The following is a 26,890-nucleotide window of genomic DNA, read 5'->3' as shown; positions in this document are numbered from 1 at the left end:
GAATTTGATCACGCATTAGCTGTTCTGTAACCACCCTTAACCCTCCAAATCTTCATTCTTCACCCAGAGAGAGACAGAGAGAGAGCGAGCACGTTAGAGAGAGAGAGAGAGAGAGAGAGAGAGAGAGAGAGAGAGAGAGGTGGCTTTCCTTAGAAAGTGCGTGCAGACAAAACCCAGCAATTGACGCGATCCTTCCCGTTCGTCTTCTTCGATCTCCTTGCACACAATCATCGTGTCTTGTGATTAGAAACGTAAAGATATGGCGGATCTATACAACGCGAACCTTCACTCTTCCCCCCTCGAATCCGAAGAAATGACGTCGTTTCTCCACAACCTCCTCCACAAGCAACCCTTCTCGTCTCCGCCACAACCGCCCCCGGCCGCGACCGGTTTGGTCGGCCGGTCGCCGGCTTTCGCCGACTCGGACGGCCGGTTCGGGGAGAGAGACTCGGTGATGGTTGACTCGTCTGCTGGGATCAATTTCTCTGATCCCGGCCGTGGATTCATGGCGGATGCGAGGGTGGTGTACGGTAGGGATTCTGACGGGATCACGTCGATGTTCAAGAGGAAGTTTTCGGAGGAGAGTGATTTTGATGAGTTTGGCTCTGATTTCACGGTAATTGCGTTGATCTTGCATATGATGAGTTCTGATTTTGTTTCAGAGTTACAAGGGACCTGAAGGAACGCTGATCCTCTATATTGAGGATCTTCTGAACCGAGAATCCTCCGTACCGAGGAATCGTTGTATCGCATACAAATTTTAAAAACGAAAGAAATTCTCACACAATCCAACGGTCTGAGAAATTTCTCGGTACAGAGGACCTCCTGTGGACTTGAAGAGCTTTTTAAGTAGTACTTGTTGAAACTACTTCTGGTTGAGCTTGTGTTCTTCCGAAATTATTGTTTCAATATTTTTCTGATTTTTTTTAGAATGGGGAAGAAAATTTTCATTATCGTAAAGGATCGAAAGATGAAATCAAATACAACAAGAGAACAAATAAATTGAGAGAGCTTCGAAAAGTACAGTCACTTCTTCTAGTGCGCCATTCGCAAAAACTTAACCTACCTCTAGCCGCCACTCATCCGTGGCAGGTCTTTTCCTTGTCTTAAATTCACGTTACTATAATTTTTGAATTGGTCATTCACTGTTCGTTTTCTTGTCTTCACTTATTTCTAGAAAGTAAAAAATTGTACGGCCAGAAGGAAAAAAAAACTTTACTGGAAATTTTTTGAAACAACTGTCTTTTCTGTTGGTTCTATTTGAGTTTTTTTTTTTTTTTTCAGATTCGACTCATTTTTTTTCTTTTTCTTTTTCTGATTCCTGTAGTTGAGCTGGATGATTGCTCCTAAACTTTTTAACTAAGAATGAAAATTTTATTTAGGCCGAAGGACGTTTAATTTTAGTGTGTGTTGTGAAATTCGTTTGATACATGTTGAAATTACAAGGGACCTGAAGCATCAGAGGCGCCAGTAAATCCAGCTCTTCCGCGTTCGTCAAAGAGGACTCGAGCTGCGGAGGTTCATAATTTGTCCGAAAAGGTTGGTACTTGGTTCAGTTTTGGAATATCAAAGTGTTTTTTCTTTTCTTTTTTGGGTCATTCTTGATCTTATGAAAGTGTGTGTTTGTGTGATTAATTTGGTGGACAGAGGAGGAGGAGTAGGATCAATGAGAAGATGAAAGCATTGCAGAAATTAATTCCGAATTCTAATAAGGTTAGGTATCCCGGTACTTCTGACTTAAGTCACATAATGTGCGTGCGCGAGTGCGTCTTTTAAAAATATTCCAAAGTACTACAATTTACAAGAGCGAGTATTGGGAGCGCCAGGATTAAGACCGGGTGCGGGGGGCCCTACTGAAGTATTATGTGACTAAGCTTCTGACTTTTGAACTTGATTTATTGATTTCACGTTTTGGTTTCTTCTGTATTGCAGACTGATAAGGCATCGATGCTGGATGAAGTAATTGAATATTTGAAGCAGCTTCAACTACAAGTACAGGTGAGGGCCCTCTAAACATGTTCTCTCTTTAGAGGGGCATAATGTTTTTTTTTTTTGGTTGAAAATATGTGTAATTTTCATTCCTTTGCCGTATGTTTTGCTTAGTTAAAAACTTGTGTCTTCATTTAAACCTGGAGGAACAACATTGACATGCGCTTACTTAACACCCATTCCACCACAAAAAGGGAAGAAGAAAGACACAGATGGTGAAGTAAATGACCAGATGCCACAATTTGAACCTAAAACATTGTAGTCATCCACATGGTATGACTATGATCTATGACCCATAATGCAGCATTTATAATGGTGTAGAGTAGTGTGATACATTTTGTGCTGTAAATTGTAATTATCACCGGTAGCCCATATGAAAGTTTGACGACCTGATGACTGATTAAGGTTTGACAAGCCAGGATAGTTATTAGGAGTCTCCCTTACAGGATCAACAAACCCAAGCACATTATATCTACCATTTACTTCTGCCCCGCAAGTTGTTTTGGCAGAGAAATACCTTCTTTAATTTTTTCCAGGATAATTTAATTTTTTTATTTTGGTGCAAAAGAAAAAAAAAAGAAAAAGAAGAGAGAGATGTGTATTAGGATAATTTAATCTTTAACCAGCTGTCTATTAGGAGAGTATGCCTGCCGATTGAGCGGGACACGTGCAAGGGATGTGTGTAAATCAACAAGGATAGTGATATTTTGATATGGTGGAATTTATTTTGCGCATTGCATCTGAATTAAGAAGGAGAGGAATGTACCTACCGTTATGATCACAAAGAAACTCCCCCGAACAATTAGCAAACACGAGCCTTGATTTTACTCGTATATGGGTGGACTCATCCCAACCATTCAGCTATTCTTTTACATTTTCTTTTTGGTGTTAGATGGAACATAATCAACATATAAGTAAAGTATCAAGGTTCTGGGGTATGAGACCTCTTCAATGTTATCACGTAATTGAAGAGCAGTAATAGAAGGCAAACCATTGAAGATATTAATATCTGGAGCATATTCATTTGCCAATTTTGCAAGATCCGCTCACCTTTTTGCCTTACGATGAATATTGACCTCCACTTGTTCCATCTTGCTCATGAGAAACCGACAGTCACAAATCCAAATAGAAAGATGGCAATGATGGTTTTGTTTCTGCATTAAGTGGACTACAAGTTGGGAATCTGTTTCCACTATTGCATTGATCTTTAACTTCACTGCAATTTGAAGACCATCTCTTTTTGCCCAAAATTCAGCTGCAAGTGGTGGTGTTATACGAATAAACCTGTTAAAACCGAAGATCCATTTTCATCACGAATTAATCCCTACCCGCTCTAGCTTTACCTGTGCTTCCTGGCAAGCACATGCATTCAATTTCAACCAGCCAGGGTGAGGTGGCTTCCATGAAATCATAACCCTTTGTGCCAACGGAGCATTAGCATAGGTTGTGAAGTATTGTCATTCCCTGTCAATGAGAAGACCTTCAATGAGTTTCCTAATGGGACCTAAACTACACCAATTGTCAAGCCAGAAGGAGTTGATTGGCCATTATTGACAATTTTTTTGGTACCTGACTTGAAGAGTTCACAGCCTTTCTTCATGCTTCTCCAAATTAGGGAAGGTCTAGAATGGGACATGTCACAGTACTCTTAATACTTCTCTTTAAGCACCTCAGCCCAAAGAGATGTTTGTTTAATAAGGAATCTCCGATTAAGCTTGGCCATAGCCACCCTATTATTTAGCTCAGAATTCTGAATATCCAAACCCCCCATGCGTTTGGGTTTAGTCACACTAGTCCAACTAATGGCATCAAATTTTCTATTTGCGTCTGTAGACCCCCAAAGCAAATCTCTTTTCAAATTATCAATGGTATTAGGCACAGATTTGGGAAAGAATTTGCACTACATATTATAAGCTTAGCTGGAATCGCTTGATTCACAGCCTTAATAAGTGTCACCCTACCCCTACCTGCCGGAGACAAACAAATTCTTTCCAGCCCACCAATTTGGATTTAATTTTCTTGATGATAGAGTTAAAGTGTAATGATAGAGTTAAAGTGCACTTTCTTATCTACTGTAGTTGTCACAGAGTGGAATGCCGAGACAATGACAAAATTCTATGCAACTTTTTTGCATTCTCCTCAATATGTGAATATTCTTGGCCAAAACTCAGAAGTTAGATAATCTGAATGTCCCTCATAAAAATAGTATGGCCAAAGCAATCTTTGATTCAATGAAAGTGAATTTGAACGGAGTAATCTTAATTATTTGCTTAGTAGGAGAAGATTGTTAGATTTCTTTGAGGGTTCCAACCTATAACCAATTGGCAATAGGTGGAGTAGCCTCTAGAATTTATTAACCAAGCTTGGGTCGCTTAGATGAGTGATGTGAGACAATTCTAACACTCCTTCTCACGTGCAGCTCGGATGCACGTGCAGGTGACAAATCAGGAACTGATTGACTGACTCGGGCGACAGAGATGATAGAGACTTTCCTACGAGAGGTGAGGCCACCCAAGACCTAGCTCTGATACCATGTGACAAAAGGAGAGAGAACTGATCTGTATTACTGAATATTGAGAGTGAATGGTTACAATGCTAACATAAACTTAAATAGAGAAAAGCCTAGAAATCTATACCTAAAATAGAAGATTACAAAGAGATATGATTACAATATTTTCACAAAATAGAAGATCACAAAGAGATGATTACGATATTATCACGATACGATTCTATGCCTAAGAGACAAGATAATACTTTCAACGGCCCCCCCCCCAAACTCACCCAGAGAGCATCATGAGTTTGCCAAGAAAGTAACGAAACCGAGCAGTGGTGTGAGTCTTGGTGCAATAGGGGCTGAAACATTGCTAAATAGTGCTGTAAAGCGCCAATTAGAGGTCCAAAACCAAGTGCCAAAACCTGCAAAACCGAGAGATTTTGTAGCCCCAAGCCAAAGTGCCAAAACAGAAGCTGAAACTTTTCCAAACTGAACCGCAACAAACCGGATAGTGCTGAAAAGTTTCCAAACAGTACCAACAGGGCCGAACAGTACCAAACTCTGCAAAAAACCTGTAAGTGCTGCTTATAACGGATCGTGGTGAGCAGTGCTGCAGTGAACAAATGGCTGTTGTGTGATGTGAGAGAAGATCGAATGGGTGGGAGGAGGAGGAGATGCAAAGAGGAAGATGCAAACAGTGCCAAATAAAGAATAAGAGTGCCAAACAGTCCAGAAGCCGAACATATATCAAATGCAGAACAGATGCAAATATCAGAAAAGATGCCAAAAGATGCAGAGTAAAGGAGTGAATAAGTTTCAGATGCCAAATAGATGCAGAGTAGAGGAAGAACAGATTCAAAAGATGCAGATTCGAATAATGTTCGAGAAGAAAGAGAGAGTGCCTTATAGATTCAGATGCAAAACCAGGGAAACAGAGCTAGAAATAAGAGACAGAATGGCGAAATCAGAGAAACGTAGCCCGAAATTATGCGAAAGCGAATAAAACAACAGTAGAATACCGAAACAGATGCCGAACAGACTTCAGATGCAGATTTCAGAAGTAAAGTACCAGAATATCAGAATACCAGATTGGATATATGCTGGTGAGTGTTGAAACTCAAAAGGTCTTACAGAACTGAGGTCACCAGTACTGAAGGAGGCTGTTTTGAGTGTTGCCGGAGATTGCAGAGGTCCGGCGAGTGTGTTTAGAGGGTCGTTGGAGGTTGGAGCTGGTCGGAATCACACTGGTGCTGAAATCAACAGATTGGGGTCCAACAGCTTCAGACTTGCAAAACCAGACTGGTTGGGGGGCTTTCGAAGGTCACCGGTGACCTGTGAGTGTGTGACTATGGTCGGCGACGACAAAGGGTGGTCGCCGAAGGTTGCTATCAATGTGGGTAGTGTTCGGCTGCGTTGATAGAGAAAGAAGAGAGGAAGAATGTCTGATGCAGAAGAGAGACAGAGATGCGAAGGTCTGATGCGACTGCGAACTGTGTATTCTGCGGGCTATGCGGCGCGGCTTAGGCCACCCGCTGAGAGTGAAATTTTCAAAGTACCTAGATCTTATAGCTCCGATACCATGTTAGATTTCTTTGAGGGTTCCAACCTATAACCAATTGGCAATAGGTGATGCAGCCTCTAGAATTTATTAACCAAGCTTGGGTGGCTTAGATGAGCGATGTGGGACAAGTCTAACAAAGATAACTTAGAACACATTTGGATCTTTTTTGTGAATGACATAAGAAACCAAAGCAATCTTGGAGCTGAGCTAGTAGTTATATTTACCATTGTTGTGGGGAGCATTATATGAGGTTAATTTTGAGATTCTTGTGCTTCATGGTGTGATAATTTGTGGAAGTATAGGGTAAATGCTAGAAATGAAGTATATTTAGGTCCACCATAAATGGAAATATATCAGAACTTGCTTGGGTTTCCATACTATTTCCATTTTCCAACCCTTCCTAGGAACAATCTACTTACTCCTTCCAACCCTGGGAGTCCAGATATGGAATGATAAACTGATGTGTTTCCTTTTTTAAGAAATTTTTGCGCAACTTAATTATCCTTTTTAAATTAGCTCGTTCTCTCATTCCGAACTTGTAATGGTGTAGCCCCATTGTTAAAGATCTTTGGTTTCTATTTGTTTGTACTCAGTCAATGTATTTCCCATATGGCTTGATATTTTTACGTTTCTTTAGTTTCATCTACTTTTTAAATTAGAAATTATCTCTTTAATAGTCAGAAGTGGGTAATTATCCCTGGTATTGGTTGAAGCCCACATACTGTCTGTTGACCTGTTGATTGTTGATGTAACTGTAACTAAATGAACTATGAACAACACTTATCAATAGAGAAAGAATGTGAACTAGGATAAGATCCTTGTAATGAAATCATAATACATTACACAGATGTTACTAAGAGCATTTCATCTTACAAAATTAACTACAGATTGCACAATTAGAGACTAGTTCATGTGTAGGTGGACAGCGGGCTAGCCTGCTTGACCCTTAACTCCATACTCTTATGGAGCAATGGGTCCGTGGATTCATGTCATAATGAATACTAGTACTTGATTACTGGTTTAGGGGCAAGAATACCGTCTTTGTAAGTTTCCAATGTGGAATGGCAAGTCAGTGCAACCTAGTTGCCTTGAATGTTTATCTTTTAGTCTCAGACATTATTGTTCACATAAAAGATTGGTTGTTAAGTGCAACCTGAGAACCAGAAGAAAAAAGTGTGGCAAGGGTAGAAGTCCAATTTCTTTTAAAAATGCTCATTCTTTGAACTTCTGTTGTTGGGAAGATTTTTTAGTATCGGACAGTTTGCCGTGGTGATTTTCACAAGATTCCCGTGCAACATATAGCTTGTTGCAGTTTTTATCCCCATCTTCAAGATATTTCTCTTTCCCGAACTTCAAAAAAGAGAACAGCGGGTAAAACAACCAATAGTTAACTTTGCACATTTATTCATTTCTCTCATGCTTCTTTATTGTGGTTGGTTTCACAGATGCTATCTATGAGAAATGGACTAAGTTTGCATCCCCTTTGCTTTCCGGAGTCTCTGCATTCGGCACTAATGCCCCAGCCAGTATTAAGCTTCGATGAGGGAAACGAAGTGCTGAATTCAAACAGAGGGCAAGATACATTTTCCAGAAACCAAGAGATTTCAGTTCAGGCCGCCTATGATTTTCCAAATCAGGTCCCAATGACAAACATCAACAATTCAGAAACCTCATTTGGATTGGAACCATCTATGCAGAACCACTATGGACCCTTCCATCACCATTCAAAGGTGAAGATTATTTGAAGTTTGAACTAATTAATCAAGAATTTTGGAGTAACCCCATTTTATCTTCCTATGTGTAGGAACTTTGCCATGAAGATGGGTTGTCACAACTGCAATTAGACATGAGTTGCTCTGTGAAGAACTCATCATCTGGTGTGTCTTCTTAACCAAGATGATAGTGGACTTAACTGAGTTGGTAAATATGAAAATGGCAACCAAATTTGACTGTTCCTTGTTTTTAAACATCTCAGAAACTGCAAATGGCTCTTAACGTCTGTGGCATCCCTTTCGTGTTAGTTTATTTATGCAAATTCTTAAAACTAGTTTAAAGACTTGTGGATACGTAACATGTTGAAAAACCTTTGGCTTATATACAAACCTTTCTCGGTTATTTAGATGCTTATCTTGCATGAAGTTTTGATGTTCTTGTGATCCATTTTGACGTATCCGTGTCCTTCCATTTCTTTGAGTTAAAAATTCTACACAGAACTCGTTTTCACATTGCATGCCCAATGTTGTAACATCTTCTACATGGAAAAAAATTTGAATGCGAGGGTTATTTTTGTAACGCTTTCTCACATGGTATGGGTCCTTGGTATGTGTAGGTTCCACCGGATGTTAAAAGGAACATTAGTACAGTACAAATAACTCTTGTATATAAAGTTTTCTCTCCTATGCGATAAATAGTGATTGGTGTCTTTGGGGCCCACAAATACTGAAGCAACTATTTAATTTGTTGCAATAATTAAGGCCCCTTGTCTATGTTACATGGAGTCGGGGATTGATGACGGTTGTGGGTATGTGTCTAATTATAGGATTCATCTAATTATTTCGAGGACAAAAGATATGTTAGAATACTTAAAATCCTCAATTATATGTTTATGTTTTGGGTTTAAAGGATGTTTAATAGTTGTATTAGACCTTTTCATGCATGTTAAAGTAATTTTATGCATATCTCTTGTTAAAGTAAATGTACGATAAGGGATCCTCTCATGCCTCACGTGGTACCAAAGAAACAAAATAAGGTCTGTTACGGTCCTTTTTGACAATCCGCGCATTTCATTTTGTAGGATTCGATGTACTAATCGTCCATGCAAAATAAAACTAGGTCGATTGGACATCAGTATAGTATTCATTTGAACGAGGCATGTTTATCATGGGCGAAATGAACAGTGAGACTTTAACCGTTCATTTGTCTGTAGGCAAATATGATTTGACGATTGCTTTATGTTGTTTGATTGTTCACATAGATGATAAACCCATCAATCTGCGAGATGAATGACACGGATGGTCAAATAAAATCGTGATGGATTGTATTTTGTAGTGCGTAAGGAGACCACGTGAAATGATTCTTGATCTGGTATTTACAATCTCTTTCAGTCCACTACTATGGGAAAGGAAGGCCCACAGAGTAAGACATGATAGGAACAAAACAAGACTGGGTCCAAAATTGCCCAGCTCAACTGATGCAGCCATGTTTTTGGCAGTTTGTGTTTTGGGCTCTTGCACAACCGTTTTGGCAACTCTTCATTTCAGCTAGATATGGAACTGAAGACAAAAGGTAAGTTAGCAAAAGAGCCAAAAACGTCAACATGAAACATTTTTAAAAGGCTTTAATGCCCTGAACTAAAACTAATAAGTACCATCTTAGAAGGGGACCAGGGATGCAGCCGAGCAGCATCCCCGCTAAGCGGTGTCAATCGCCGTTCATCTCTGCACGGATGACTTGAATTGAATGTGAAAGCATACTGAGCTGTCGATTGCTCAATAAAAATCCGAGCCGTCGATTACCGAAATGAACAGTCGGATGAGGTTAGAAGGCACCAATAAGTCACGCACAAATCTTTTGCTGTAAAATTACAGTTCATTCTCTCTCTAAAAATGGGAGCACCTCTCTCTAATTCTAATATAGCCTTCACACTTCCTCTTCTCCTTTCCTCTTGGGTTTATACCCTAATTTGGGCGGCGGGAGAAGAGAGACCAATTCCTGCCTACAGATATGGTTTATCTTTCCCCTTCTCTACCAAAACCGCTTGCCGTTCGCCACCACTCCGCCATTGGGTTTGCAGTCGTGTGGTTGCCGGTGCCTTTTTAGGTTGACGGCTTGGTAGCTTGATTGGTAGGGGGTTAGGCAAGAGAATGGCTGCTCAATGACGGAGGAGAGTGTATTTTTTATTTTATTTCGTTTTTGTCTAAATTTAGTCCGGTGGTTTTGTTGGTCATGTGCTTGATATTAACTTTATTTTCTGTGAACCTGATCTCGTTAGGCGAGTTTGAAATAGGGCTGCACATACTGTGCTCTGATTGCCCTCTAATAGTTTGTTCGGTCTGTTGACGTCCATTTGCCCCCATAGAATTCATTTCTATTGAGTAGGCTTTCACTTCACAATTGTATACAACTTCTCACATTTGCCCAAAAAAAAAGAAAAAGGCACCAATAAAAGCCTCTAACATGGCTAAAGGAGCATCTCTAGCTTAACGTAAGACCAAAAAGGCAAAAATCATGGACGAAAAATTGTTCATTGTCGAAATGTGATCTGAGCCGTCGGCTCGGAGATGTGTAACACGGTGCTATGCAGACACCATCCCCTAATTCACTCAAACTTAATTTATTGTAGAATTCAAGTAACCTTGTTTGGTTTGCATTTTTGAAAGTTATTTTTGATGTAATGAACAATAATGATTGGAGAAAGATAAAGAGAAAAATGTATTGAGAAACATGTAAGGAGAAAAATGAGATAAGGTGAGATTAACTTTTTGAAAAGAAACTTTAAAAAGTTAGTACAAACGTTCGCCGCCCAACATCTTTTCAGACTTTTCTTATCAAACATTTTAGTCTAAGATTTTTCTTTTAAAATTAACAATTGCCCCGAATTTTTTTTTTTACATATATAATCATATCTATGATTGTGTAGAGTCTGTTGACCGGTTGAAATAATCTGTGTTAATTTCTTTTAGAGCCCTGCTACACACACAGACAATTTGTGCACAGATTTTGTTGTGGGGTCCATCATGTATTCCACACAAATCGTCTGAGCTGTTTATTAAATGTAAAATATTTTTTCAAAGGTCCCGGTAAAAAATAAGCTCAATCTGATACCTATAGGTGTTTCATCCAACCATCTAACTTTTCATTCAGATTTCCGGATAATGAAAATTTATATGGTTGGCTCGAGCACCTATAGGTATCGGATTGAGCTTATTTTTTACGGGAAACCTTGAAAAAATGTTTTACATTTAATGAACGGCTCAGATGATTTGTGTAGGATCCGTGGTGGATCTCATAACGAAATCTGCGCACAATCTGTGCACAGATTGTATGTGTGTGTAGACTTTCTGTTTCTTTTATGTGTGCGGCTTTGTTCGGTTAACCGTTTAGTTTTAGTTTTAATTTTGTTTTCAATCATTATTCTATTTTTCCTCCAATCATTACTTTATTTTTTTAATTATTACTTTCTCATCTCTCTTCAATCATTACCCCTATGTTCAATCATTACTTTATTTCTCACATTACTTTATTTCTCATTCCACCCACTACCAAAACTAAACTAAACTAAACACAACTGTGGTTTTTTTTACCCACCAATGCAATGTAAACTCTCGGGAACTAGTGCAGCAATCCATTGTCATGGCCTCCCACTTAAATCTTGAGTGCCTTCAAGGGGAATTGAACTCTGCCATGTTACAGGCATAGGTCCGCCCTTACACTGGTGCAACTTAAGGGTGGGTTTTTAGTTTTTTTCTTTCAAAATCCTATTTATATACTGTAAAGTGTAAACTCCTTAAGGGGGGTTTTTAGTTTTTTTCTTTCAAAATCCTATTTATATACTGTAAAGTATGAACTCCTCCTCGTGGTACCGAAAATAACTTTCAGCTGTATTGCCTCTTCTTGTTAACCTAAATAGTTTCCTTCTTGCAAAATCTTCGTTCCAGAAACATTCTTAAAAATAAACAGCTTATTTCACATTTTCAAACTAAAAAATAATGTAAATGAAAAATAATTTTAAATTTTTTTTTGCACCGTTTTAAAGATCTTAATGAAATTTATCAAACAAGATCCATATTGATAGGAAAATTATTTGCTTATTTCACATTTTTAAACATTTTTTTTTGCACGGTTTTAAAAAAATGTTTCGATCTGGTTTGATTCGTCATCACATCTGCAAATATGTAATCCTTTTTGGAAATATTTACCTCATCAATATTTCTGTCTTGTATTTTACTTCTCTATAATATACAGTAGATTATTTCATTGACGAGTTTTACTTTTGATTTTTATACTTATCTATCATATAAAAATCAACTGTAAAATAAGTTTCAGTGCATATCACTCTCTGCACATGACGCTCCTTCACCATTCGTCCTTGTCATAAAAAAATACTCCAAAAAACCCACTTAAGAATAAAAAAATTCTTGGATAATCCAACAGGTCCACCCAACAAAATCCAAAAAGCATAATTGAACCATATCTATAAATTCTTTTTAAAATGTTGTCCAGGATTTAAGGTCGGTGATTTAAGCATCCTGAATGTGACTTAAATATGTTTAAAAAAAAAGTGCATTAAAATCGCAAATTTGTAATTAAAAATATACTTGTAGCTAATTACATGCTTAAACATTCACATGTAATGATAACAGAAGTACTACTTCCGTGTTTTATAAAGATTGAACATAAAAATATATTTCTCTCAAATTTGACCCAAGTTTTTAAATTTTAACAAATTCTTATTAATTTTTTTGGAAAGATTGCCTTTTTCTTGATTTAAGTAAAGAAAAATGCTAACTAAAGCACATTGGGTTTTGAATAATAGCAAAAAGACGTATTGATATCCATAAAAAATGCATATATCAGCCAAAGTGCATTGTTATTTGTGAAAGCTGTATTGAAGTGTTAACTGTTTTTGTGTGCGTGTGTTTATATCTTGCCCAATGGGCTCTCTAGTCGGACCCGAAAATAAATTCTTTCAAATTTCTTGCTTTTTTGGATAGAACACTTCTCTTCAGGGTCAGCTGTTTAGTCACATAATCATTCGAAAATGACCTTTGCACCTACTTTCAATCCTTGCTCTACGCTTGCGTTCTCAATCTTCGCACTCGCGAATTGTAGTGAGTTGGGGTGTTTTTAAAAGACGCTTTCACGTAAGCGCTTGTATTCTCGCATACGCATTATATGACTTATGTGGAGTATAAAAAAAGGAAGAATTGTGTATTAGTGGCAAAATGGGTAAAGAATTACGGCTTGATGGGCAAGTTTTTTGGAATAATTAGCTCATGGGAAGCTAAAAAATATTGAGAAAGTCCTCTTTCCGTCTCAATTTAATAGTTTCTCGTTTTATTCTAATCGGATAAAAATTTAATTATATCTTTAAATTTATAATGAATTTTATATCCAGTATGGATCTTGCTTAATAGATCTCGATTAGTTCTATAATATAATGTCATTAAAATCACATAAAATATTATAAATTACAATATATAATTAATTAAAAAGTGACACGAAACTTTCAAAAAGGATTATTAAATTGGGACGAATAGAGTAAATAATATTTGCTCGATGGGCAAGTATTCATAAATTACCCGGACAATAATGCCCCTGGAACCTATAACAGTGTATGTCATTTCATTCCATAAAGGGTGCAATGAAAGTTACTCCGTATATACAGTGCAACGTTGTTTGATAACATTTCTCAAAAAATGGTTTGATTTTCTATCAGTTGTCTTCACTCAAGTGCAATGTAAAATCCATAAAGAGTGCAATAAATTTTTTATTTAAGGCGCAATGATTTTTATTCCTAGAGCAGTCGTTACGTTTTCCCAAAATAAAAAGGATGTTTTAGACATCACGTTGCCCAATTATCCTCAATCAAATCAATGTAGTTCCATCCATGATGCAATGCAATTTATTGCATAAAGCAAAAGTGTAATGTCATTTTACAACTATTAAAAGTCTGTTCACACAAATAATGCACACATAAATTCTGCACAAATTTTAATGTGGATATCATTACAGATTCTACACAAATGATTCGAGCTGTTTAATAAATGTGAAATATTTTTTCAAGGACTCTAGCAAAAAATCGGCTCAATCTAATACTTATAGGAGCTCGATCCAATCATATAACTTTTTATTATCCTAAAAAATAAATGAAAAGTTAGATGATTGAATCGAAAACCTGTAGGTATTGAATTGAGCTGATTTTTTGCCGGAGCTCTTAAAAAAATGATTTACATTCAATGAATGAGTAAAATTATTTGTGTAAAACCCGTAGTGAATCTCACATTAAAATCTGTTCAGTATCTGTATTTTCATTGTCTCTGTCAATAGCACCGTTGGTCATTTTATTCACGGAGACATCACAATGCGAAAGCAATTGGCGAATAATTTCAGAAAACTTTTTTTTATTTGATCGGCAAAGAAAGAACACTACCAGAGAGAGAATTTAAGAAAAGTAGACCAAAGAGCCGCGATTTCCCCTATAAAAAAACAAAAAATTGTCTTCTTTTTCTGAGTTTTGGGGTTTAAAAAAAAAAAAGAAGTCACATTAGCGGGGGTTCCTCCAGGTCTCCAAGTCCCATCATTACAGCTCTCTCTCTCTCTCTCTCTCTCTCTCTCTAAACCCCACTCCCCCTCTCTAGACCCTTCACAGTTCCCACTCGTTTGCCTCAACTCCCAAGTCCCTCCACTGTCATTCGAACCACCCACCACTGTATCCCACTCTCCTCTCTCTGTTTCTTCTCTGCTTCAATCTCTCCTATACCATACCCACCTCTGACTTTTAACAACAGAGAGAGAGAGAGAGAGAGAGAGAGAGAGAGAGAGAGATGTCCACGTCTCTAAACGACCAGCTCTCCCAACGAACCTCAATCTTCGGCCTTCGCTTATGGGTCGTCCTCGGCATATGCTTCGGCGCCGCAATTGTCCTCGTCCTCTTCCTCCTCTCCCTCTACTTCACCTCCAGACGCAACCACCACAACAACAAAAAAACCACTCGCCATCTCAAACCCACCATCCCGAACGTCTCCAAAGAGATCCAAGAGATCCGCGTCGAAAACCCACCTCAACAAACCCACTTCCAAGAAAACCCCAAACCCGCTACAGAACCCGACCCGGTACACGTACCCGAACGACTAGAAGACGAGAGGTTAATTGGGCACCAGAGGATTCATGTGGAGGTTGGGAAGGGCCACCGGATTTCCTACCCAGACCGCGGCTGCGGCGGCGGAGGAGGAGGGGAGCAGGTGGGGATGTGTGGGCCAGAGGTGTCGCATTTGGGGTGGGGGCATTGGTACACGCTTAGAGAGCTTGAGGAGTCGACTAATGGGTTTTGTGATGAGAATGTGATTGGGGAAGGTGGGTATGGGATTGTTTACAGTGGGGTGTTGAGAGATAGTACCCGTGTGGCTGTCAAGAATTTGCTCAATAACAGGTGCAGTGTTGAAAGTTTCTTACTACTTCTTTTTTTTTTTGCTTGATTACAAGTATAAGGATCTGAATTATACCAAACGGGAAACTAGTTGAGGGAGAAGTTTTTGGGTGCCGGTAGGTTACCACATGGTACCCGTCGGAACTTGTTTGGACGGTCCAGATTGCTAACGGGTACCGCCGGTACCCACTGGGCAGCCAAAACTTATCTCCCTCATCCTAGGGAAATGCTAAATAGAACCCGTTGGACTTTTGTGAAGGTTAAAAAAGAGTATTAAAATGTGTGAATAATGTATAAAAGTGTGTATGTAAAAGTATAAAAATTATATTGGAGTTTGTGTTTTTTTTGTTATTTGTTTAGCTTAATGAAAGCCTTGTGGGCTTCCGATAGCAGGGATTCATGATACTAAGCCCATTTTCTTCATTTAAGAGAATAATTAAACAAAAAATCTTCATTGTAGAGAATAAATAATCAATCTTTGCTTTTTTGGAAGGATTGACTCTTGAACTTCTCTGCAGAAGCGTAAAGGGTGGTCATCTTAAAAATTTCACAATACTTGACCCTCATTTTCTTTTCAGTCTTTTTGTGTATGTGTAGAGGTTGGTAGGATGTGTTTAGGTAGTCACATTTAGGTCCACGCATTAGTTGGTTCATTTGGGCTGGATACTGAGTTACTAAAAAAGTAGTCACATTTGTGGTGCAATTATGACTAATCTTGGTTTTTGAAGAATTTAAGGTCATCTATAGCCCTCACTCGAACTTGAACCTAATTTTGAGTAAGAATGTTTGTAGAACCTTCATTTGATTTGAAGTGTAGTAAAAACTGAGACACGAACTCATATTTAATGGCACAGTAGTAAATCTGAAAGCCACAAAATAGTCTTGAATTTTTTTTAATAGAAAATGGTTAATATTCTTTTTGATACCTTTCTAAGTAAAGGAGTACAGAGTGTTCTGGGAGGTAATTTTAACTCAAGTTTCAGTTTGAGTCAAGATTGAGTAAGTGGTGGAGATGATTCCCTAGGCTTCTTATATTTTCTAATGAAGTGTTTGCGTAGCATTAGTAGTGAAAAATATGGTGGTGGGGGATCATTATGGTTAGTGTTATTTCATGGAATTCCTTGCAGGGGACAAGCTGAGAAGGAGTTTAAAGTTGAAGTTGAAGCAATTGGGCGCGTTCGGCATAAGAATTTGGTGAGGTTGCTGGGTTACTGCGCAGAAGGTGCTCATAGGTACTTTGTCAGTAGTAAACTTGTGTTTCTTAGTTTATTGTGGAATCTTGACACTGCATTTGCAAGAAAAATACCAAGATTCAAACAAGATGATAGATATGTCTTAAATTGTGGCGTGGGGGGACTAATACAATTGTTTGCGTTGTTTAGGATGCTTGTTTATGAGTATGTAGACAATGGAAATTTGGAACAGTGGCTACACGGAGATGTAGGGCCATGCAGCCCTCTTACGTGGGATATCCGCATGAACGTTGTACTTGGAACTGCAAAAGGGTACTTAAATTTCTGATCAAGTGGTGTTGTTTTGTTAGATCACCATCCTATTTTATTTCAAACTCGTCCATAACTATACAATTTCAGGTTGACTTATCTTCATGAGGGGCTTGAGCCCAAGGTTGTTCACCGGGATATCAAGTCAAGCAACATTTTGCTTGATAAGCAGTGGAATGCCAAAGTGTCAGACTTTGGCTTAGCTAAGCTCTTGGGCTCAGAGAGGAGTTACGTGACAACTCGAGTAATGGGAACCTTTGGGTCAGTTAAACCACTTCTGTATTTTACATTTTGGTAACTGGTATTCATATAAACTTGACCAAGCTGAAATTGGATTGATTGGCAACTGGTTCTGTTTTGTAGTTATGTTGCTCCAGAATATGCTAGTACTGGCATGTTGAATGAGAGAAGTGACGTTTATAGTTTTGGGATTCTTCTTATGGAGATAATTTCTGGGAGGACTCCAGTGGATTATAGCCGTCCTCAGGGGGAGGTTTGTTTATTCGAACCACTTCAACATGAAACAAAACCTTTTTGTTTTCCTCTTCCACTATTTTTGTCTTTTCTTTGTTGATTCTGATTGTGTGTAGCTTTCAGGTGAACCTAGTCGAGTGGCTTAAAGCAATGGTTTCCAGCAGGAATGCAGAAGGAGTTTTGGATCCTAAAATATCTGAGAAGCCTTCTTCAAGGGCATTGAAGCGTGCCCTTTTAGTAGCTCTACGGTGTGTAGACCCAAATGGTCAGAAGAGGCCGAAGATGGGTCGTGTAATACACATGCTTGAAGCTGATGATTTTCCCTTCAGAGATGTAAGTTTAATGAGTGTTCAATTCCTCTGGTTCCATGATATAGTTTTTGTAGGTTTCTGCCAAAATGTGATCTCACTGACATAATATGATATCTTTTTCAATTCAAGACAATAACCTTACGCTAGCATATTGTCACAACTTTCCTTAAAAACTTGAGCTTTACAACTAAACAAGATCATGTTGACATGTATACTAACACAGGTTTAATCGTCAATATTTATGTGTGTCCTTTGTTTGGGCTGCAACATACCCCTCACAATACCTAACGAGTGACTGTTTGGCGGAATTGATTGGCCACCATAGGACGCAATTGAGACATCATTTGTCTCAGAATATTGCTGACCCTTGTGTTTCAAAGCCGTCAATGCAAACACATGATTCCAATGTTGTGTTTAAAAAGTCATATCCATTATATTTGTACTCCTTGCTTCATTTTTCTAGTAAGACGATCTATATTTTCCTTTTACTATGTTTTGAAACATGTTGTTCAGGAGCGAAGAGCTGGACGAGAACATGGTCACTTTCACCATGGCAGTATAAAGGAGAGGTTGATGGAAAAAAGTGTGATTGAATCAGGTGACAGTAGTGGGTATGAGAGTTCTGCCCAAGCCAGCAGGTCGTTATGGAGAAAGCAAGAACCTGAAGAAGAGCAGTGATCTCGACAAGCCCATTGAGTTAACACGCGTCTGTGAGTCCCATTACATTCAGTGCTGGCCCTTTGTTAATTGTTATATTTCATTTCACATGTATATACGGGCTGTATTAATTATTGTTGTAGATGCCTTTTTTGCGATGACTCAGTTGGACACCATTGATAATAGTTAAGTTGGATACCATCTATAATGATTCTGTTTTATTCTTTTGATGTTCCTAATTGACAAGAATACTTGTTTAGAATTGTAAGTACCTTCTCAATATGACATGGTTAAGGATTGGACTTGCGGAAAATTAGTATTTGTATGATGCAGTTAAGGATTGAACCTGCGGAAAATTAGTCTTTGTATGACGCGGTTGAGGGACTCCCGGAAAAATAGCTGTCTAAAGATAAACTCCGACCTTGTTGTAGAGTATTTTTTGCTCTGGTCAATTTAACGTATCGAACAACTTCTTGTCCTAATACCAATAGAGTATCACTGTTTTACCATGATTTCTTCTGGGCTTTCTAGATATTTCCTAAACTCTGTTGTTTGTTTCTTCTTGGTTTTATTCTTATGAACTTGAGAGGGATTTTTCCAACCACCATGTGTTTCCTTTGGCAAAAGAAAGAACTCGTTTACTTCAAAAGGCTGTACACAACAGTGGGGGGTGCGCTCTCAGCTCTTGCAAATCTATTGCCAATATGAAATTTGAACCATTGATAACCAAGATGGATGACCCAAATTGTGCACTAATACCTCCTTGTAGTGCACCCACCCAGTTCCACGTAACGGAGTCTGATTTTGTAGAAAGGAATTGGTTATTTGTTAACAGAGTTGGAGGACTTTCACCTCCAATGGATGGTTTACTAGGACAGGGCAAAAAAAGGGAGAGATCAAAACTGGTCCCACTAGTGTTTAGAATGTTTCAGTTCAAATTCCCTTGATTTAAGGGATGTGACAGACTAAATTAATTGTGCTTGGAGATAGGTGGGGTAAAGTGGAACAATATTTGAGTCCTTCACCTACATTTCACATGTTTTCTGTAAGTGGAGAAAAATTAGTAAGAGAGAGGGACCATTGGCAGTGAATGGAGACACTTTGAACAGCTGGGTATTTTTTTTTTGTTTTTTTGGTACTTAGGAAATTCTACAGCTTAACAGCGAGGGTAGCTTAAGTAGTAACGTGGATTGAGCTGTACATCTAAACATCTTAAGTTCGAAACTTGACAACTTCTTGGGGTCATGACGCGAAAGAGAAATCTCTTGTGAATTCTCTTTTTCCGCCTTTGATTGGACTGGAGAGGAAAATAGTCGAAATGCCCGTAAACTGACTCGGACACCCTTTATACTGTTAGAAAAAAGAAGAAGAAATTCTACAGCTGGGTCTATGGTACAATGTTCTATACAATACAAACATTTGGGAATCTCTGGACCCCCCAAATCTTGTATTAGTAGACGAGTAGGAAGATGCAAGGATGCCTTTTCTTTTTCTTCCTTTTATCCTTTTCTAATTCTGGTGCCATATTACTATTCACTAGTACACATCATGCATTCTGTTTTGGTCGCTATGGGGCGGTTGGGAGTGATTGGGAGTCTGGGACATCTAGCAGGCCGTAGGGTATTCTTGAATCTGGATCTCAATTAAAATTGTGGGGCTGGCTTGTTTTTTTTTTCTTTTTCCTCCTATTATGTATAGTAAGAGGGGGTTAGTAAGATGTTAGTCAACGGAGAGCTTAAAAATTATTCATAATCCTGAAATTCCAAACTCTGCCCCTCGTGAAGCTCGAACATTGACCTTCACGGAGGGGGACAAGAGCCTACCACACTAGTGCTAGCTGGCTTGTTAGTGTACTGTAAAAAATAGATATTGACAATGATGAATATGACCCACCTCTGTTTTTAGGGGCAGTTGTGGGTGGTTGTTCTGCTGAACAAAAAAATTACAGCAGCAGATCCATTGAGATTGAAACACATTCCCGTGGAATTGACCGTCACTTTCTGCTTCTTCCTTTCTTTTCTAGTGCAACAAGAAATTGTGAGATGCTAGGGTGTTTGGATTCTATGGTCTAAGGTTTGGACTTTGGACGAGACGGGACAGTTTAAATCTCAACTATACATTGGTATAATATTCAAGCGGAATATGAAGTAGATGTTTCGGTTTCCTTTTCTGTATTTGCAACACCCTCTTATGAAATTTGCTCCAATAGCACGAAGGTAGGCCTTGTCAAGAATCACAAGATATCATGGGGAAGGAAGGATTGGAGACAATTTAATATGGAGATGAATCATGAATGGGAGAAACAGAAAGTAAAAAAGAAGAGGAAAAAGAAACACATTACTGTAATATTTAAGACCCAGTTATTCACCTTTGGAGAACTTTCGAAAATTTTAAATATTAAATATTGCGCAATCTTACTTTTCTGAAATTAGGATCATTAGATTTGGAGTTAAAATTTTCAAATAATACAACTTAGCAGTTTATAAGAGATCTCTCTTCTTTTTTTCTTTCTTTTTTTTTAATTTTGGGCTCGAAAAACTCTAATTCTACAATCCTAAATACTTAGGCCCCGTTTCAGAAACCTTCTTAAAAAATAAGCAGCTTATTTCACATTTTCAAACTCAAAAATAATATAAATAAAAATAATTTTTTAAATTTTTTTTGCATCGTATCAAAGATCTTGATGAGATCTATTAAATAAGATCTATATTGGTAAGAAAATTATTTGCGTAAACACATTATTTTTGAGTTTGAAATTGTCTTCTTAAAAAATAAATACTTACTTTACTTTCCGGAACGGTGCCCCAATTATGGAGAGAGAGAGAGAGAGAGAGAGAGAGAGAGAGAGAGAGAGAGAGGAGGGGAGGTATTTTGAGGGGGGACAGAGAGAGAGAGGTGGGCCGTTTCACAATTATAAATAAACTTGAGTTAGTTTATTCACAGTATAAAATCTTACTTTTCTGAAATTAGGATCATTAGATTTGAAGTTAAAATTTTCAAATAATACAACTTAGCAGTTTATAAGAGATCTCTCTTCTTTTTTTCTTTCTTTTTTTTTAATTTTGGGCTCGAAAAACTCTAATTCTACAATCCTAAATACTTAGGCCCCGTTTCAGAAACCTTCTTAAAAAATAAGCAGCTTATTTCACATTTTCAAACTCAAAAATAATATAAATAAAAATAATTTTTTAAATTTTTTTTGCATCGTATCAAAGATCTTGATGAGATCTATTAAATAAGATCTATATTGGTAAGAAAATTATTTGCGTAAACACATTATTTTTGAGTTTGAAATTGTCTTCTTAAAAAATAAATACTTACTTTACTTTCCGGAACGGTGCCCCAATTATGGAGAGAGAGAGAGAGAGAGAGAGAGAGAGAGAGAGAGAGAGAGAGAGAGAGAGAGAGGAGGGGAGGTATTTTGAGGGGGGACAGAGAGAGAGAGGTGGGCCGTTTCACAATTATAAATAAACTTGAGTTAGTTTATTCACAGTATAAAATTTTACTCCTTATAGCAATTAATCAAAGTTATGTATATAATAATATCTATATCTATAATACAAATCGCGACAGTGTGGTGGCCCACACATTTTTCCTGCATAAATTTTGGCCGTTTGATTTATGACACATTTTTCTGCATAAATCTCTACCCTTTATTTATTTTCATTTTAAGACTCCAGCAATTGATCGAAACGGCAAAGCAAACGAGATTTTGGAAAGTAATATATATATGGGAACGGCAAACCAATATATATTCCTTATGGGTATTGAATCGGCAAAGCAATATATATGGAAATTGGGTGTTGAAACGGCAAGGCAAGGCAAAGCAATATAATTATATTCTTTCTATACGGGTGCATTACGTGTTTGAACATACACATAATTTACACTGACTGATATTCCCTATTCACTAGAAATTCTTAGCATTTTTGGCAAGGATTGGCATTGAATGCTAAATGATTTATTTTCATCGTTTGTTTTTTATTCTCTCTCTCTCTCTAAACGTTTTTTTTTTCAGTTCTCTTTTCCGTCTCCCTGACTCTTGCTCTCTCTTCAGGTATGGCTATTTTGTTCTCTTTTTTTTTTTAAAACGGCGGTGAATCGAAAAATTAGTCCTTTGTTCTCTATCCATGGTGAATTCTCTTCTTTTTTTTTTTTTTTTTTTCAGTTCTCTTTGTTCACCCTGTGGAGTTTATAAAATAGCATTAAGTGAAATATCATCGTATGCATATGTGTTTAGCATCTTTTTTTTCTTAATTAATTAAGTTTTCGGGTTGAGTATGTCATGTGACCAATTTACTCCAACTCCCAAATTTTACGATTACTTTTACGCTCGGTTTAAATTAGAGTGATGGCTGTCATGGGCAACCAATACTCAATCGAAAAATCGAGAAGAGCCATACTCCAACTTTTTTTCGATTGAATAAGATAATGGTTTTCTAAAAGCAACCATTATTCTCATAAAAAAAAGTTGGAGTATGGCTCTTTTGGGTTCTATGATAATGGTTTCCTAAAAGCAACCAATATTCTCAATAGTCAATTGGGTCCAGACAAAAAAATATTGACGTGGCGTCACAAATCCAAAAAAGAAATTGACTTATGTAGTTAGGGGGATACAGTTCACTTATACGAAAAGCTAGATGACTTCGAGTCTATCATTGTTTTACTACTGACATGTTGTGGGAGAATAAAAATTGTTAAAAAATTTTCTACCGTCTTTTATTTTCCGGCCACGGTTTTCCATTTCATATTTCTTAGCATGTATGTCTCCCCTAAATATTGGCAAAAAAATGTGGTTTTCATATTTTATTGGTATTCTACATCAAGTTTATTGGTACTCTACGACCATCTCAGTTTTAATTAGTCTGATTTTTCTTTTTATCTCATTCAGCAGAAAGGATTTGCATTCCATCAAACATTACCTAAATTTGCTAAATTGACCTATTAGTTTGATTTTTCTTTTTACCTCATTCGGTACAAAGGATTAGCGCTCCATCAAACATGACCTAGATGTGCTAAATTGACCTAAAATTAATCGATTATGACTAACCGATGCAACACTCCTTATCTTTTCCAGGGGCAAAATACTGAATCGGTGACTGGAATATAGCATTTTGAACCCATCAATTGATGACTGGATTGGAGTATTTTCACTAGCAAATTTCAAATAAAAATGGTTTTTCTCTTTCATTGATTTTCTTCATTCATTAACTGGTAAGGTCGTTCTAGTATTTTCTTTCCAGCACCTCCATCTACCTCCCTGAAACTCCGAGAACTTATCCTCCCCATTTGTGTTCTGCACCAATTAAGGTTCAAGCTATGCTGCCTTTGATTTGTTCTAGGATTTGTTGGTCGGTTTTCAAGTGGGAGGAGGGGCGTCTCAATCATATAGTACAAATTTTTACTCTTTATCTTGCAGTATCAATATGCAAATTACATGAATCCCGATTATGCAAATACAAGCAATGGATCATTAAGGCTTCAATTGATCAAGCAGAGATCCGACTTCTCTATGAAATTGGCTCGATCCGATGACTAAAATGAGATAGGTAATAACAATTCTATAGTGGTTCTTAGTGTTTGAAACTGGCTTGATGTTTGACCTCTGGTCAATTTAGCTTGAGCTCATTTTTAGTTTGATTGAGTAGAGTGACGCAGATTTGAGCTACTTACCAAATGAGCTCAGGCTGAATCCGACCACAGGTTTTTTTTGCTGAACACGTGTGTTAACTTTTTTGACTGACTAGGACTTGGAGCGGAAGGACACCAAATCTTGCATGGATTAACTGCTACATATGATTGCATTTTTTTAGTTCCAAATTTCCAATTTATCCTGTTGTTAATTGATCTGTATGTTGGTGCGAATCACTGGACAAGTAGACATTATAATGCTTCTGATTCCTAATGATATATTGGTTTTGCTCTATTTTCCGCTTCAATAGTGTCATATTTTGTCTAAAGTTTTTCAATTTTCCGCTTCAGCAGTTCGTAATTTTTTGAAATCCATTTTGAAGAATCGTTTTCTTTTTATTTTGCTGTCAAACAATTTTTTGACCTCTACTTAGGTTATGGTGCTAGCCCTTTGATGTGTTGATTGGCTGCAAGACTCTTCTGATGCGATCTTGATGCCTGACATCACTGAAACCTAGGTACATTGGGAATCGCTTGCCTCAAACCTCACCAATTAATCCAAGGTACCAGATAAATAAAACCAAATTTTCAAGAAAAGCTCCTGGTTTAGTTAATTATATCGGCATGTTGTCTTCTTTTTTTTGAACTAGATTTATGATAGGAGTTACTACACCATGTATCACAAGGAATTAATGGAGGTTTGATTTGGAAGTTGAGAATAAGATAATACAGTAGCTTATATTTATTTACTCTTATTACGGTGTTATTTCCATGTTTATTGGGGTCTATCATGATCCTATGAACAACTTTATAAGGAAAGGAAGAGGAAATGGAACAGGTTGCATTTACATTTTTGAATGTTGATAGCTATAAGTCTATGACAATTAGTTTGGTTCTACTCCAAGCTATTGTTGCATCAATTTGGCTGCGTAAATAAAAGTTGTATTTATTTTTATTTTTATGTTAGTCGAGTTAGGTTAACAGGGGTTGTCATTTAGGTTGGGTTCAGATTACGTTGCGCCGTGCCCATATTTCATATGAATACTAAAGAACATTGTTATTTTTGTACATTTCTTCCTATTTTAAAGTTATTCCATGCTGGGTTTATGTGACTTATGACCTGGCTGTTGTTTTTTGCAGCCTGATGGGCAAAATGTCGAGTGACAAAACACTTGGATGTAGAGACGATGCTTTCAACACATTCTTCAGCGAAACCTGGGCAAGAAATTAACTACGTCCCACGTGCCATTTTCAGGTGTGAGCAACTTGGAGTACAAATTAGAGATGTGTCCACTCCATCTCACTATTTCAACTCTTTGCTATCTCGGTTATTTGTTTCGGAAGGTTACAGTCAAGAGAGTGAGAATTCTTAGTTATGTTAGCTTAAGGAAACTCTTATGTTAAGCAAGAATTCTAGGTTTATGTTAGCTTAGAAAAACTCTGATGTTAGATTTCATTCCACTAAGGTTCTTATTTGCTATGTCTGAATGCAACTAATGGAATTACACAGGTTTGATAACATATGTTGTGTTAGACTATTTTATGAACTTGGTTAGGTGGACCATGTTTGAAGTTTATTCTTAGAACATAAAATTTTGAGAAGTAGTACATTTTGTTGGGAGGATAGAAAATTTTTCATTCAACGGTTATCTGTAACGTCATTTCATATGGGGTGGGATATACACTAACACGAAACTCGCCCCATGTGAGATGGAGTTAAAAACAACCGTTATATCGAATTTTTTTTTTATAAAAGTGAGGTTTGATACTTCATTTAGACAGTGTTTAGAACACATTGCGCCGTGCCTTCAGGCACGGACAAATCCTAATAATATACACATGTAGTTTATTATTTATTTATTTATTTATCAGACACCCGAAACTCAATCTTGTAATTTTCTAAAGTTTACAATCAATTATTTTTTATTTATAAAAATCCACGTGGAACATCCTCCTCACAACCTACACACCAATTCCTATTCCTCTCCTTGACATTTGACACCTACGTACCCACTTCACCCGGCTTCTTTGTAGTTAACTGCACTTAAGCGTGTGCGGTTCAATCTGAATCGTTTATCTTAATGATCAATACTTCAAATTTGCTGAAATTTTTATCGGTAAAAATATACTCTTACTGATAACAATATAAAAATAAATCTAGATCATTAGAAATATTATTCAACGATTATGATCACTTGAACTGCTGACAAGCCAGATTCACCGGCTATTACCAGTAGATTTCAGTCTAGAACAGAGATTTTCTTCGACCAATAACAACACTTGTCAAGTCTGAGCTTCCCGACGGAAACTCCCGACCGAAATCCCGACGCCGCGCCGGGCCCACTCCGGCCACCGGACGGCTGATCGGAGCCGACCAAAAATTTAAAAAAAAAAACCAAGTGGGTCCACGCGAGAATCAACGGCATCCGATATGTGTAGGTGGCCGATCCAAACACTCCATTTTTTTGTTTCGGTTTTTTTTTTTAAATTTTTGGTCGACTCCGATCAGCCGTCCGGTGGCCGGAGTGGGCCCGGCGCGGCGCCGGGATTTCGGTCGGGAGTTCCCGATTGGGAACTGTAGCCTTACTCTTGACCAAATACACATGAAGCTCCAACCATAGAGATATTGGGATATTCTTTTCAAGCAATTCAATGAAGGAAATTGATTGTGGCATTTTAATTTTAGCTTCTGACATTTTATTTTGTGACTTGATCATGTGAGTAAACAAAATTAAAAGTAAAGTGTCAAAATCACATCCCTTTAAAGAATACAACGATTAATGACTAATTAATTGGGAACTACTGATTTTATTCCAATTCTTGGACATTTTTTGTGGGCCATTCATAAGATAGAGAGCTTCTCTGCATAATGCCATACAATTGAAGGACCGTGTGACGAAAACCACCAATCCTCAGTGCATTACTAAACTGTAGCAGGTACCTTTGTGGAAGTTGGGAGTAATGGAGGTAATGCATAGCTACCGGAAATGAAATAGTTGTGCGGACTGATTGGCAACTTGGGTCTCCAAATGGACGTGGGATTTCAAATATTTTAGGAGATAAAAAGTGAAAATTACTCACGAAGGTCTCATAGTCAAATTTGGTAGTTAATTATACTTTCGG

At 37.6% G+C, this 26,890-nt stretch overlaps 2 protein-coding genes and 1 long non-coding RNA gene across 4 annotated transcripts; all 3 read left to right on the top strand.

The window, feature by feature from the left end:
• The first annotated feature begins 53 nt into the window (after positions 1–53).
• On the top strand, positions 54–8,163 carry LOC131331231 (transcription factor SPATULA-like). Of its 2 annotated transcripts, XM_058365113.1 has the most exons (6): positions 54–616; positions 1,447–1,539; positions 1,648–1,713; positions 1,933–1,998; positions 7,490–7,774; positions 7,849–8,163. In XM_058365113.1, exons 1-6 carry the CDS (start codon positions 260–262, stop codon positions 7,933–7,935), a joined length of 954 nt encoding a protein of 317 aa, XP_058221096.1. In that variant the 5' UTR covers positions 54–259; the 3' UTR covers positions 7,936–8,163. The 2 variants fall into 2 exon arrangements, with proteins under 2 accessions (XP_058221096.1, XP_058221097.1); XM_058365114.1 differs by lacking the exon at positions 1,648–1,713 and having other exon boundaries at positions 64–616.
• A 6,152-nt stretch (positions 8,164–14,315) lies between these two features.
• LOC131331230 (probable serine/threonine-protein kinase At1g01540) lies at positions 14,316–18,344 on the top strand. The gene is made up of 7 exons (XM_058365112.1): positions 14,316–15,195; positions 16,320–16,424; positions 16,575–16,697; positions 16,785–16,955; positions 17,058–17,187; positions 17,292–17,501; positions 17,993–18,344. The coding sequence occupies exons 1-7, from the start codon at positions 14,591–14,593 to the stop codon at positions 18,155–18,157; spliced, it is 1,509 nt and encodes a 502-aa protein (XP_058221095.1). The 5' UTR covers positions 14,316–14,590; the 3' UTR covers positions 18,158–18,344.
• Positions 18,345–23,120: 4,776 nt separating this feature from the next.
• Positions 23,121–25,363, top strand: LOC131331228 (uncharacterized). The gene is made up of 3 exons (XR_009201337.1): positions 23,121–23,446; positions 23,556–23,685; positions 24,908–25,363. It is a non-coding gene; the product is annotated as an uncharacterized LOC131331228 (long non-coding RNA).
• The last annotated feature ends 1,527 nt before the right edge of the window (positions 25,364–26,890 follow it).

The sequence above is a fragment of the Rhododendron vialii genome, chromosome 6a (assembly GCF_030253575.1).
Source record: "Rhododendron vialii isolate Sample 1 chromosome 6a, ASM3025357v1".
NCBI classification, from domain to species: Eukaryota; Viridiplantae; Streptophyta; class Magnoliopsida; order Ericales; family Ericaceae; genus Rhododendron; species Rhododendron vialii.
Note: the sequence above shows the minus strand (reverse complement) of the source record. Positions and strands in the feature narration are given on the sequence as shown.

What these genes read in the sequence shown, in the direction of transcription:
- LOC131331231 (XM_058365113.1), top strand. Translation starts at nt 260, where the DNA reads ATGGCGGATCTATACAACGCGAACCTTCACTCTTCCCCCCTCGAATCC. An exon ending in TAATTCCGAATTCTAATAAG is followed by an intron (nt 1,714 to 1,932) that starts GTTAGGTATCCC and finishes TCTGTATTGCAG; the next exon opens with ACTGATAAGGCATCGATGCT. An exon ending in CCTTCCATCACCATTCAAAG is followed by an intron (nt 7,775 to 7,848) that starts GTGAAGATTATT and finishes TCCTATGTGTAG; the next exon opens with GAACTTTGCCATGAAGATGG.
- LOC131331230 (XM_058365112.1), top strand. Translation starts at nt 14,591, where the DNA reads ATGTCCACGTCTCTAAACGACCAGCTCTCCCAACGAACCTCAATCTTC. An exon ending in AAGAATTTGCTCAATAACAG is followed by an intron (nt 15,196 to 16,319) that starts GTGCAGTGTTGA and finishes AATTCCTTGCAG; the next exon opens with GGGACAAGCTGAGAAGGAGT. An exon ending in GTACTTGGAACTGCAAAAGG is followed by an intron (nt 16,698 to 16,784) that starts GTACTTAAATTT and finishes ATACAATTTCAG; the next exon opens with GTTGACTTATCTTCATGAGG.